The sequence below is a fragment of the Salvelinus namaycush genome, chromosome 10 (assembly GCF_016432855.1).
Source record: "Salvelinus namaycush isolate Seneca chromosome 10, SaNama_1.0, whole genome shotgun sequence".
NCBI lineage: Eukaryota > Metazoa > Chordata > Actinopteri > Salmoniformes > Salmonidae > Salvelinus > Salvelinus namaycush.
In genome coordinates this window covers 42,843,199-42,857,278 of record NC_052316.1, presented here as the reverse complement: position 1 = coordinate 42,857,278, position 14,080 = coordinate 42,843,199, and the positions used below count along the sequence as shown (strand labels likewise).

General features: G+C 41.5%; 1 protein-coding gene across 3 annotated transcripts in view; it reads left to right on the top strand.

The window, feature by feature from the left end:
* Window positions 1–13,297, top strand: part of LOC120055042 (phosphodiesterase 4D interacting protein) — an 83,201-nt gene extending 69,904 nt beyond the window's left edge. For all 3 annotated transcript variants that reach the window (XM_039002900.1, XM_039002899.1, XM_039002897.1), the window contains 5 exons: window positions 114–391; window positions 5,713–5,856; window positions 6,390–6,525; window positions 8,070–8,116; window positions 11,819–13,297. In XM_039002900.1, coding sequence (XP_038858828.1) covers window positions 114–391; window positions 5,713–5,856; window positions 6,390–6,525; window positions 8,070–8,116; window positions 11,819–11,875 — 662 coding nt within the window. In that variant the 3' untranslated portion in view covers window positions 11,876–13,297. The remainder of the gene's footprint in view (window positions 1–113; window positions 392–5,712; window positions 5,857–6,389; window positions 6,526–8,069; window positions 8,117–11,818) is intronic.
* The last annotated feature ends 783 nt before the right edge of the window (window positions 13,298–14,080 follow it).

Below are 14,080 nucleotides of genomic sequence, written 5' to 3'. Positions count from 1 at the left end.
TTGCCCAGAGCCAAGGACAAACGTTGTGCACTTTATAGTCAATAGGACGCCATGCCATTTGAGATTTACCCGTAACTAACACTCATTCCCCAATCTTCTTCTCCCGCTCACAGACCCTGCTCTCTCTACCCCTGTCCGAGACACTGGACTCTTCAGCCCTGCTTCCCCTCTCTCCCTCACACTGGAACCCCGGAAGGTTGACTTTTCTCTTGAGGGCCAGGCTCCAGACGGACCCTTCGCAAACCGTAATGGCCACCATGTTGTGGGCCACGTGGATGACTTCAGCGCCCTGCAGCAGAAGATCCTGGAGGGGCGTGTCCTCATTGGAAAGATGGAGGCTGCCCTCCGGGCCACCGCCAACCACGCCCTGCTGGAGCTCAGCCTGGACAAGGTGAGAGGTCAGGGGTCAGTTAGCCCAGGGGTTTTCAAACCTATCCTTGGGGACCCCCAGCTGTTCCATGTACACTACCGTTCAAAAGTTTGGGGTCACTTAGAAATGTCCTTGTTTTTGAAAGAAAAACACATTTTTAGTCCATTAAAATGACATCAAATTGATCAGAAATACAGTGTAGATATTGTTAATGTTGTAAATGAATATTGTAGCTGGATAGTCAACGTAACAAAGTAGCTACAATAGTCAACGTCAACAGTGAAGAGGCGACTCCGGGATGCTGGCCTTCTAGGCAGACTTCCTCTGTCCAGTGTCTGTGTTCTTTTGCACATCTTAATCTTTTATTTTTATTGGCCAGTCTGAGATATGTCTTTTTCTTTGCAACTCTGACTAGAGGGCCAGCATCCCGGAGTCACCTCTTCACTGTTGACATTGAGACTGGTGTTTTGCGGGTACTATTTAATGAAGCTGCCAGTTGAGGACTTGTGAGGTGTCTGTTTCTCAAACTAGACACTCTAATGTACTTGTCCTCTTGCTCAGTTGTGCACCGGGGCCTCCCACTCCTCTTTCTATTCTGGTTAGAGCGCTGTTCTGTGAAGGGAGTAGTACACAGCGTTGTACGAGATCTTCAGTTTCTTGGCAATTTCTCGCATGGAAAAGCCTTCATTTATCACAACAAGAATAGCACAACAGTTTTCAGTTGTGCTAACATAATTGCAAAAGGGTTTTCTAATGATCAATTAGCCTTTTAAAATGGTCAACTTGGATTAGCTAACACAACGTGCCATTGGAACACAGGAGTGATGGTTGCTGATAATGGGCCTCTGTACGCCTATGTAGATATTCCATAAAAAAATCAGCCGTTTCCAGCTACAACTGTCATTTACAACATTATCAACGTCTACACTGTATTTCTGATCAATTTGATGTTATTTTAATGGACCAAAAATGTGCTTTTCTTTCAAAAACAAGGACATTTCAAAGTGAGCCCAAACTTTTGAACGGTAGTGTGTATTAACTCTTCTACAGCCAGCACACCTGATTCAACTTGTCAACTTGGTGAATCAGGTGAGCTAGTTCAGAGATACAACAACAATGTGAAACGGAGGAAAGGGTTAAAAACCATTAAGTTAGAGGTTAGAGGATTCACAGACACCTTACAGAGGAGTTAATGACGCTCGAAAGGAACTTTTAGGTCCTTGGTTTAAATTGATTAAATTAAAATGATGAAAATTAAATGTTTCATCTAGTAGTGTTGTCTACAGTATAGCTAGTTGAGCTGGTTTCATCTAGTAGTGTTGTCTACAGTATAGCTAGTTGAGCTGGTTTCATCTTAGTAGTGTTGTCTACAGTATAGCTAGTTGAGCTGGTTTCATCTAGTAGTGTTGTCTACAGTATAGCTAGTTGAGCTGGTTTCATCTAGTAGTGTTGTCTACAGTATAGCTAGTTGAGCTGGTTTCATCTAGTAGTGTTGTCTACAGTATAGCTAGTTGAGCTGGTTTCATCTTAGTAGTGTTGTCTACAGTATAGCTAGTTGAGCTGGTTTCATCTAGTTGTGTTGTCTACAGTATAGCTAGTTGAGCTGGTTTCATCTAGTAGTGTTGTCTACAGTATAGCTAGTTGAGCTGGTTTCATCTAGTAGTGTTGTCTACAGTATAGCTAGTTGAGCTGGTTTCATCTAGTAGTGTTGTCTACAGTATAGCTAGTTGAGCTGGTTTCATCTAGTAGTGTTGTCTACAGTATAGCTAGTTGAGCTGGCTTCATCTTAGTAGTGTTGTCTACAGTATAGCTAGTTGAGCTGGTTTCATCTAGTTGTGTTGTCTACAGTATAGCTAGTTGAGCTGGTTTCATCTAGTAGTGTTGTCTACAGTATAGCTAGTTGAGCTGGTTTCATCTTAGTAGTGTTGTCTACAGTATAGCTAGTTGAGCTGGTTTCATCTAGTAGTGTTGTCTACAGTATAGCTAGTTGAGCTGGTTTCATCTAGTAGTGTTGTCTACAGTATAGCTAGTTGAGCTGGTTTCATCTAGTAGTGTTGTCTACAGTATAGCTAGTTGAGCTGGTTTCATCTAGTAGTGTTGTCTACAGTATAGCTAGTTGAGCTGGTTTCATCTTAGTAGTGTTGTCTACAGTATAGCTAGTTGAGCTGGTTTCATCTAGTAGTGTTGTCTACAGTATAGCTAGTTGAGCTGGTTTCATCTAGTAGTGTTGTCTACAGTATAGCTAGTTGAGCTGGTTTCATCTAGTTGTGTTGTCTACAGTATAGCTAGTTGAGCTGGTTTCATCTAGTAGTGTTGTCTACAGTATAGCTAGTTGAGCTGGTTTCATCTAGTAGTGTTGTCTACAGTATAGCTAGTTGAGCTGGTTTCATCTAGTAGTGTTGTCTACAGTATAGCTAGTTGAGCTGGTTTCATCTAGTAGTGTTGTCTACAGTATAGCTAGTTGAGCTGGTTTCATCTAGTAGTGTTGTCTACAGTATAGCTAGTTGAGCTGGTTTCATCTTAGTAGTGTTGTCTACAGTATAGCTAGTTGAGCTGGTTTTATCTTAGTAGTGTTGTCTACAGTATAGCTAGTTGAGCTGGTTTCATCTTAGTAGTGTTGTCTACAGTATAGCTAGTTGAGCTGGTTTCATCTAGTTGTGTTGTCTACAGTATAGCTAGTTGAGCTGGTTTCATCTAGTAGTGTTGTCTACAGTATAGCTAGTTGAGCTGGTTTCATCTTAGTAGTGTTGTCTACAGTATAGCTAGTTGAGCTGGTTTCATCTAGTAGTGTTGTCTACAGTATAGCTAGTTGAGCTGGTTTCATCTAGTAGTGTTGTCTACAGTATAGCTAGTTGAGCTGGTTTCATCTAGTAGTGTTGTCTACAGTATAGCTAGTTGAGCTGGTTTCATCTAGTAGTGTTGTCTACAGTATAGCTAGTTGAGCTGGTTTCATCTTAGTTGTGTTGTCTACAGTATAGCTAGTTGAGCTGGTTTCATCTAGTAGTGTTGTCTACAGTATAGCTAGTTGAGCTGGTTTCATCTAGTAGTGTTGTCTACAGTATAGCTAGTTGAGCTGGTTTCATCTAGTAGTGTTGTCTACAGTATAGCTAATTGAGCTGGTTTCATCTTAGTTGTGTTGTCTACAGTATAGCTAGTTGAGCTGGTTTCATCTAGTAGTGTTGTCTACAGTATAGCTAGTTGAGCTGGTTTCATCTTAGTTGTGTTGTCTACAGTATAGCTAGTTGAGCTGGTTTCATCTTAGTAGTGTTGTCTACAGTATAGCTAGTTGAGCTGGTTTCATCTAGTAGTGTTGTCTACAGTATAGCTAGTTGAGCTGGTTTCATCTAGTAGTGTTGTCTACAGTATAGCTAGTTGAGCTGGTTTCATCTAGTAGTGTTGTCTACAGTATAGCTAGTTGAGCTGGTTTCATCTAGTAGTGTTGTCTACAGTATAGCTAGTTGAGCTGGTTTCATCTAGTAGTGTTGTCTACAGTATAGCTAGTTGAGCTGGTTTCATCTAGTAGTGTTGTCTACAGTATAGCTAGTTGAGCTGGTTTCATCTTAGTAGTGTTGTCTACAGTATAGCTAGTTGAGCTGGTTTCATCTAGTAGTGTTGTCTACAGTATAGCTAGTTGAGCTGGTTTCATCTAGTAGTGTTGTCTACAGTATAGCTAGTTGAGCTGGTTTCATCTTAGTAGTGTTGTCTACAGTATAGCTAGTTGAGCTGGTTTCATCTAGTAGTGTTGTCTACAGTATAGCTAGTTGAGCTGGTTTCATCTAGTAGTGTTGTCTACAGTATAGCTAGTTGAGCTGGTTTCATCTTAGTAGTGTTGTCTACAGTATAGCTAGTTGAGCTGGTTTCATCTAGTAGTGTTGTCTACAGTATAGCTAGTTGAGCTGGTTTCATCTAGTAGTGTTGTCTACAGTATAGCTAGTTGAGCTGGTTTCATCTTAGTAGTGTTGTCTACAGTATAGCTAGTTGAGCTGGTTTCATCTTAGTAGTGTTGTCTACAGTATAGCTAGTTGAGCTGGTTTCATCTAGTTGTGTTGTCTACAGTATAGCTAGTTGAGCTGGTTTCATCTAGTAGTGTTGTCTACAGTATAGCTAGTTGAGCTGGTTTCATCTAGTAGTGTTGTCTACAGTATAGCTAGTTGAGCTGGTTTCATCTAGTAGTGTTGTCTACAGTATAGCTAGTTGAGCTGGTTTCATCTAGTAGTGTTGTCTACAGTATAGCTAGTTGAGCTGGTTTCATCTAGTAGTGTTGTCTACAGTATAGCTAGTTGAGCTGGCTTCATCTTAGTAGTGTTGTCTACAGTATAGCTAGTTGAGCTGGTTTCATCTAGTAGTGTTGTCTACAGTATAGCTAGTTGAGCTGGTTTCATCTAGTAGTGTTGTCTACAGTATAGCTAGTTGAGCTGGTTTCATCTAGTAGTGTTGTCTACAGTATAGCTAGTTGAGCTGGTTTCATCTAGTAGTGTTGTCTACAGTATAGCTAGTTGAGCTGGTTTCATCTTAGTAGTGTTGTCTACAGTATAGCTAGTTGAGCTGGTTTCATCTAGTTGTGTTGTCTACAGTATAGCTAGTTGAGCTGGTTTCATCTTAGTAGTGTTGTCTACAGTATAGCTAGTTGAGCTGGTTTCATCTAGTAGTGTTGTCTACAGTATAGCTAGTTGAGCTGGTTTCATCTAGTTGTGTTGTCTACAGTATAGCTAGTTGAGCTGGTTTCATCTTAGTAGTGTTGTCTACAGTATAGCTAGTTGAGCTGGTTTCATCTAGTAGTGTTGTCTACAGTATAGCTAGTTCAGCTGGTTTCATCTAGTTGTGTTGTCTACAGTATAGCTAGTTGAGCTGGTTTTATCTTAGTAGTGTTGTCTACAGTATAGCTAGTTGAGCTGGTTTCATCTTAGTAGTGTTGTCTACAGTATAGCTAGTTGAGCTGGTTTCATCTAGTAGTGTTGTCTACAGTATAGCTAGTTCAGCTGGTTTCATCTAGTTGTGTTGTCTACAGTATAGCTAGTTGAGCTGGTTTTATCTTAGTAGTGTTGTCTACAGTATAGCTAGTTGAGCTGGTTTCATCTTAGTAGTGTTGTCTACAGTATAGCTAGTTGAGCTGGTTTCATCTAGTAGTGTTGTCTACAGTATAGCTAGTTCAGCTGGTTTCATCTAGTTGTGTTGTCTACAGTATAGCTAGTTGAGCTGGTTTTATCTTAGTAGTGTTGTCTACAGTATACTGTAGCTAGTTGAGCTGAAAATATGTTCAACTTTTGGATTGTTTACCTGTGTTTTAGTTAGATTAGTTTAGTCTAACTGTTTCTGTGGATCTCTCTCTCTCTCTGTGCCAGCCTGTGGACCCTGGCTGTGTGAGGAGTATGCTGACCTGCTCTACGACCCTGAGGAAGATCCTTGAGGATGCCAGCTCCCTGCTCAGAATGTTCTGGAGGGCAGCACTGCCCAATAGTGAGGGGTCCACTCAGAGCACCAAGACGGTCAGAATCTTATACTCTTTATGTTTGTTTGTAAGAGTTAAATGAAGGGTATTTCCTTATGCTGTTAGCGTGTCATGTGTGTCACTGATCATGTTTTAGAGTGTGTTTGTAAGAGTTAAATGAAGGGTATTTCCTAATGCTGTTAGCGTGTCATGTGTGTCACTGATCATGTTTGAGAGTGTGTTTGTAAGAGTTAAATGAAGGGTATTTCCTAATGCTGTTAGCGTGTCATGTGTGTCACTGATCATGTTTGAGAGTGTGTATGTAAGCTTTAGTGGTGATTTTTGTTAATGGATTTGTCACTAGGTGGACTCCCTGTAACCTCACTGCTCTTTACAGGTGTGTAGATTTCTGAAGTGTGACAGTGTGTTTTATCTGTCTCTCTGTGTGTGTGTGTGTGTGTGTGTGTGTGTGTGTGTGTGTGTGTGTGTGTGTGTGTGTGTGTGTGTGTGTGTGTGTGTGTGTGTGTGTGTGTGTGTGTGTGTGTGTGTGTGTGTGTGTGTGTGTGTCCGTCCGTCCGTCCGTCCGTCCAGGAGCTGTCTCTAAAGGAGGTCCACACGATGCGTCAGCGGATCTCAGAGCAGGAGGAGGCTCTAAAGGACGCCATGGAGAGACTAAAAAGCTCCAACCGCACCAAAGACAGTATAGAACACTTCATCGTCAGTCAACGTGAGTGACTCCTACCTCTCTCCTCCTCTTGGTCCTATATCTCTCCTATTTTACCTCTCCCCTCCTTCCCCTCCCTCTTCTGTGTTCTTCTTTCTCTCCCTCCTGTCCTATCTTCTCTTTCTATGCCCAGTCATGTATCTTCCCTTTTGTTCATTCCTTTGTTCGTCATTCCTCCCCTCTCTGTCTATGTTTCTCTATGTTTCTCTCTGTCTATGTCTCTCTATGTTTCTCTCTGTCTATGTTTCTCTATGTTTCTCTCTGTCTATGTCTCTCTATGTCTCTCTCTGTCTATGTCTCTCTATGTTTCTCTCTGTCTATGTCTCTCTATGTTTCTCTCTGTCTATGTCTCTCTATGTTTCTCTCTGTCTATGTTTCTCTCTGTCTGCCTCTCTATGTTTCTCTCTGTCTATGTTTCTCTCCGTCTATGTCTCTCTATGTTTCTCTCTGTCTATGTTTCTCTCTGTCTATGTCTCTCTATGTTTCTCTCTGTCTATGTTTCTCTATGTTTCTCTCTGTCTGTCTCTCTATGTTTCTCTCTGTCTATGTTTCTCTATGTTTCTCTCTGTCTATGTTTCTCTATGTTTCTCTCTGTCTATGTCTCTCTATGTTTCTCTCTGTCTATGTCTCGCTATGTTTCTCTATGTTTCTCTCTGTCTATGTCTCTCTATGTTTCTCTCTGTCTATGTTTCTCTATGTTTCTCTCTGTCTATGTCTCTCTATGTCTCTCTCTGTCTATGTCTCTCTATGTTTCTCTCTGTCTATGTCTCTCTATGTTTCTCTCTGTCTATGTCTCTCTATGTTTCTCTCTGTCTATGTTTCTCTCTGTCTGCCTCTCTATGTTTCTCTCTGTCTATGTTTCTCTCTGTCTATGTCTCTCTATGTTTCTCTCTGTCTATGTTTCTCTCTGTCTATGTCTCTCTATGTTTCTCTCTGTCTATGTTTCTCTATGTTTCTCTCTGTCTGTCTGTCTATGTTTCTCTCTGTCTATGTTTCTCTATGTTTCTCTCTGTCTATGTTTCTCTATGTTTCTCTCTGTCTCTCTCTGTCTATGTCTCTCTATATGTCTCTCTCTGTCTCTGTCTATGTTTCTCTCTGTCTATGTTTCTCTCTGTCTGTCTCTCTATGTTTCTCTCTGTCTGTCTCTGTATGTTTCTCTCTGTCTGTCTCTCTATGTTTCTCTCTGTCTATGTCTCTCTATATTTCTGTCTGTCTCTCTGTCTCTCTTTGTCTATGTCTCTATATGTTTCTCTCTGTATCTCTATATCTGTCTCTCTCTATGTGTGTGTGTGTGTGTGTGTGTGTGTGTGTGTGTGTGTGTGTGTGTGTGTGTGTGTGTGTGTGTGTGTGTGTGTGTGTGTGTGTGTGTGTGTGTGTGTGTGTGTGTGTGTGTGTGTGTGTGTGTGTGTGTGCTTGTGTGTCCCTCAGCACCGATTGTGTGAGGGCCTTGGGAATGAATTACTTACTTTTGTGTTTGTATGTGTGGTTGAAGTGATGGGTGATAGTCACAGATTAATCACAACAGTTTTGCTTCTGATTGTTTACAGTGTCAAGAACAAAGGATGTCTTGAAGAAGGCACGGACAAACTTAGAGGTGAGCTCACCCTTTTTGCAGGATCTGACTTATTGATTTCTTCTCACACCCTCTAGAACTCACCACCTCTAGAACTCACCACCCTCTAGAACTCACCACCCTCTAGAACTCTCACCCTCTATACCTCACCACCTCTAGAACTCACCACCCTCTAGAACTCACCACCCTCTAGAACTCACCACCCTCTAGAACTCACCACCCTCTAGAACTCTCACCCTCTAGAACTCTCACCCTCTAGAACTCTCCACCTCTAGAACTCTCCACCTCTAGAACTCTCCACCCTCTAGAACTCTCCACCCTCTAGAACTCACCACCCTCGAACTCTCCACCCTCTAGAACTCTCCACCCTCTAGAACTCTCCACCCTCTAGAACTCACCACCCTCTAGAACTCTCCACCCTCTAGAACTCTCCACCCTCTAGAACTCACCACCCTCGAACTCTCCACCCTCTAGAACTCTCCACCCTCTAGAACTCTCCACCCTCTAGAACTCACCACCCTCTAGAACTCTCCACCCTCTAGAACTCTCCTCCCTCTAGAACTCTCCACCCTCTAGAACTCTCCACCCTCTAGAACTCTCCACCCTCTAGAACTCTCCACCCTCTAGAACTCACCACCCTCTAGAACTCACCACCCTCTAGAACTCACCACCCTCTTAATGCTCTTAATCTACTTCTTAAGAAAAATTACCCCTTTCTCTCTCACCCGGCCTCCTCTCACATGCACTCTCTATAATTGTCTCTCTATCTACCTCTATTTCGCTCCATCTCTCGCTCTTCCTTGAGTTATTCCAGGAGAACGAGCAGAGAATGTCCTCCCTTGGCCTCACTTCTTTCCCCTCCTCCTCCTCCTCTTCCTCCCATCCCTGGGTTGGTAAAGGTACGACTCCCTGGCATGCTGTGCCTGTCAGTGTGCCTGTATCAGCATCCAGTAATCCACCCTGCCTATCTTTAAAGGCCCAAATGCAGCTGTTTTTATCTCAATATCAAATTGTTTCTGAGTAACAATGATGTACCTTACTATAATTGTTTTCCATTTAAATGGTCAACAACAAAAAAACTTTCTCAATCATTAATTTTGCTAACCTGTCTGGGAGTGGACTGAATAAGAGGCCTAATTGGAGGGGTCTATTGGGAGTGATATGTAACCTGAAAATGACCTGTAATTGGCAGCGAGGTTTGGAACTGTCTTTGTTATTTGTATATAAACTTATACAGCCTGGTGATGTCACCAGGCGAGCCAAAACTCCACTCATTTAAAAACTGCAGATTAGAAGGTCCTGTGTGAAATACCACTGATCACATTTTTGCACACTTTTACAGTGTTCACTTCATCAGCTGTTGTCAATTTAGAAAACACAGGAAACTGAATTTTGACGGCACTGGGCCTTTAACCAGCTTCCTTCATAGAGTAGGAGGCCTACTAGCATTAAATCAAATCAAAATCAAATCAAATGTATTTATATAGCCCTTCTTACATCAGCTGATATCTCAAAGTGCTGTACAGAAACCCAGCCTAAAACCCCAAACAGCAAGCAATGCAGGTGTAGAAGCACGGTGGCTAGGAAAAACTCCCTAGAAAGGACCTAGGAAGAAACCTAGAGAGGAACCAGGCTATGAGGGGTGGCCAGTCCTCTTCTGGCTGTGCCGGGTGGAGATTATAACAGAACATGGCCAAGATGTTCAAATGTTCATAAATGACCAGCATGGTCAAATAATAATAATCACAGTAGTTGTCGAGGGTGCAGCAAGTCAGCACCTCAGGAGTAAATGTCAGTTGGCTTTTCATAGCCGATCATTAAGAGTATCTCTACCGCTCCTGCTGTCTCTAGAAAGTTGAAAACAGCAGGTCTGGGACAGGTAGTACGTCCGGTGAACAGGTCAGGGTTCCATAGCCGCAGGCAGAACAGTTGAAACTGGAGCAGCAGCACGGCCAGGTGGACTGGGGACAGCAAGGAGTCATCATGCCAGGTAGTCCTGAGGCATGGTCCTAGGGCTCAGGTCCTCCGAGAGAGAGAAAGAGAGAATTAGAGAATTAGAGAGAGCATACTTAAATTCACACAGGACACTGGATAAGACAGGAGAAGTACTCCAGGTATAACAAACTGACCCTAGCCCCCCGACACATAAACTACTGCAGCATAAATATTAAACAGCAATGCATGATCCCGTCTTTGACGCAATCACTTGGTTAAACATTTTTATTTTGTAATACCATTGTACATATAACATTTTCTAACACCTACTTATTGGGATCATACTTGTTGTAGGCCTACCATCAGCAGATTTTAGTGACCCTACTTGAATGTGTGTGTGTGTGTGTGTGTGTGTGTGTGTGTGTGTGTGTGTGTGTGTGTGTGTGTGTGTGTGTGTGTGTGTGTGTGTGTGTGTGTGTGTGTGTGTGTGTGTTAAATTGACTCTGTTTAGGTTAGAGTGGAAATAAATAAGCATGTGAAGACAATTTGAGGTAATCATTGATGGAGTGATTTCATTGTCTTACGTCAGATAACGCAATGAATCCACATGACATAAGTCATGACATTACATAGTAACATGAAATATATACTTATATACAGTACCAATCAAAAGTGTGGACACACCTACTCATTCAAGGGTTTTTCTTTATTTTTACTATTTTCTACATTCTAGAATAATAGTGAAGACATCAAAACTATTAACTAACACATGGAATCATGTAGTAACCAAAAAAGTGTTAAACAAATCAAGATGTATTTTATATTTAAGATTCTTCAAAGTAGCCACCCTTTGCCTTGATGACAGCTTTGCACACTCTTGGCATTCTCTCAACCAGCTTCATGATCATCCTTTCACCTTCTCTGCATCTCACAAAGACACGGAGGTTGGAGCCAAAAATCTCAAATTTGGACTCATCAGACCAAAGAACAGATTTCCACCAGTCTAATGTTCATTGCTTGTGTTTCTTGGCCCAAGCAAGTCTTCTTCTTATTGGTGTCCTTTAGTGGTTTCTTTGCAGCAATTCGACAATGAAGGCCTGTTGATGTTGAGATGTGTCTGTTACTTGAACTCTGTGAAGCATTTATTTGGCTGCAATTTCTGAGGCTGGTGACTCTAATGAACTTATCTACAGCAGAGGTAAATCTGGGTCTTCCTTTCCTGTGGCAGTCCTCATGAGAGCCAGTTTCGTCATAGCGCTTGATGGTTTTTGCAAACTTTAAAAGTTCTTGAAATATTACGGATTGACTGACTTTCATGCCTTAAAGTAATGATAGACTGTCATTTCTCTTTGCTTATTTGAGCTGTTCTTGCCATAATATGGACTCTGTATTTTACCAAATAGGGCTATCTTCTGTATACCACCCCTACCTTGTCACAATACAACTGATTGGCTTAAATGCATTAAGAAGGAAATAAATTCCACAAATTGACTTTTAACAAGGCACACCTGTTAATTGAAATGCATTCCAGGTGACTACCTCATGACGCTGGTTGAGAGAATGACAAGAGTGTGCAAAGCTGTCATCAACGCAAAGGCTGGCTGCTTTGAAGAATCTCAAATATAAAATATATTTTGATTTGTTTAGAACTTTTTTACAATGTAGAAAATAGTAAAAAAAAAGAAAAACCCTTGAATGAGTAGGTGTGTCCAAACTTTGACTGGTACTGTATATTTACTGTAAGAATGCTGACCCGTCCATCCTCTTTTGCCTCATCCTTCCACCCAGGTGAAAACCCAAGAGGCTTCTGTGAGCTCACCCAGTCTGCTGGTTGGGGTATCGTGAAACACCAGATCCAGGCTCCATAATCCAGGACCCCTACAGTCCTGTGGCCTAATACCCAGGGTCTGACCCATGGGGTTGACGTACCGCGTTCCCTACAGGCAGCTTCTTTGTGATGCACCAGCTCCAACTTCCGCCTAATACTGGGAGACAGGATACTTCCTGTTGAAACACGGGACATAATCTCAGGTTTCTGGTTAAATAAGGAGAACACTTTAGTTGAGGGGAGACTGTCTGATAGTCAGTAGGGGTTCAGCCAGGTGCTCTCTGTGATGCTGTTTTATGCCAAGCGGAATAGTGATTAATGAATGTTGACGACTGTCTTATGTCAGGTGTTATGTATAGCTCATGTAGGTGTTACGAAGGTACCTCAACTGAAGTGTTTCCCCTATTTTACCTGAGACATATATTATGTTTTGAGCTCTATATGAAACCTCTTCAAGGATCCTATGACAATCAACCTTGAACAAGCCAGGAATAGAGGCTTTTAAAAAGCCAAACTAGACTAAAGTGCTTCCTTTTTGCTTCTAACAAGGCAAGTTTGTAAGTGTGTGTATGTGTAAAGTAGTTGCATGTTGTTTGAGGGGGAAAAAAGCCATATTTATAGATGTTAGATACCCTGTTTCGTACGATACTTCGTCTGCCATTGAAATGGTCTGTTACTGATGTCACAAGATGTAAACACTATTCAGATTTTAAAGACCCTATGGATGGGTTGACCCTAGAACTGTCTTCCTGCTGAACTGCTCGAACCTGTAACCATACTAAAGATGTAAAGATTGTTCCCAGCTTTAAATCTAGTCTCTCGACCTAAGTCCTTAAAGCAGGCGGCATACTGCTGCCAGCTGCAATACATTCAACTATGACCTGCTGATGTATCCCAATGACCTATTTAAGAAAGTGACAGGAGCATTTGGTGCTTGGTCCAAAATAAGTTGTAATTTTTTAAAATGTTTGATTTTAAACAGAAATGCCTCGGAGGCGAATGGACCACACAATGTTTTTTTCTCCAAATTTGTAAAGTTGTTTTAATTTGGGCTAACATTTAAACCCTTCTAAGACAAAAAAAATGTCAATATTATTTTGATTTGATTTTTTTTATTCTGTTATGGTAACCATAGATGTTATTTTCTATTAACAAAATCTGTGACAATCATCAGCAGGATATGTGAAAACTTGGTTTCTTACACTGAGATATGCAAAGCTGTATCTGTATAAGATGTACTGTATGTACATAATGGCAGGGGCGTACATTAAAACAGCTTTTTTTGTGTCAGGAAGAGGGGGTCAGGGGCTGAATTAATTTTTTATGCATGTGTAATATATCAAATCCAATTTTATTTGTCGAATACCGTGAAATGCTTACTTACAAGCCCTTGTTGTTTTAGGGAGAAGCTTTTCAATAAAACGGGACTAAAATATGAATTATGTTTGTTCTTGGAAGATTTCTATAAATGTTGAAAACATATCTACGTTTTTTTTACACACACACAGTCATTTGAAGTGCTCAAGTTAGAATATTTACCCATTTCAACCACGAGATGGCAGCAGACACCAACTCCTTCGCTCATCTACACTAGGGTCTCATGCCACGCGCTGCATGTTTATATTCAGTGCGTGCACCTTGTCTAGTTTACATATGGAAAGCTGATTACAGGTCAGATTTTAATTACTTTCAAATGTATTGAATTCTGGCAACTTGAAGACATGCTGAACCTAGATCAGTGGTATAGGAGCAGGAGGCACTGCAGTTGAAACGTGAGAGGAGATTCAGGAAGCGAATCGTGACTGCATAGTCCGCACACAGTCACAGATCACCAGCTCACACCGGCGACGATGGAAGACTGACAATTTGAAAGAGGGCGAGGACAACCGATCGAGAGACATTCGTGAATAATAATACAATTTACTTTACATTAAGTTGGATGGAAGAAACTCGAGCATTTCTGCTACGTCACCTGTCAAGAAAAAATGCCAAGTGTTACAATGACAAGGTGTCTTTTGCAGGTAACGTTAGCTAGCTACGAAGCTGGCTTAGCTTGATTCTAGCTAACCATCCATCCAGGTCTGTCTGATAGCGAAGTCACAGGGGTGCGTGGAGTTCGGAAAATTTAATATCGTTTTTGATGTACTGGTAATTGTACGACCTCGCCTTTAATTTTTGTTCGCTCGATACCCTTGCTAGTTAGGTTTTTCAGCTAGCTAGCT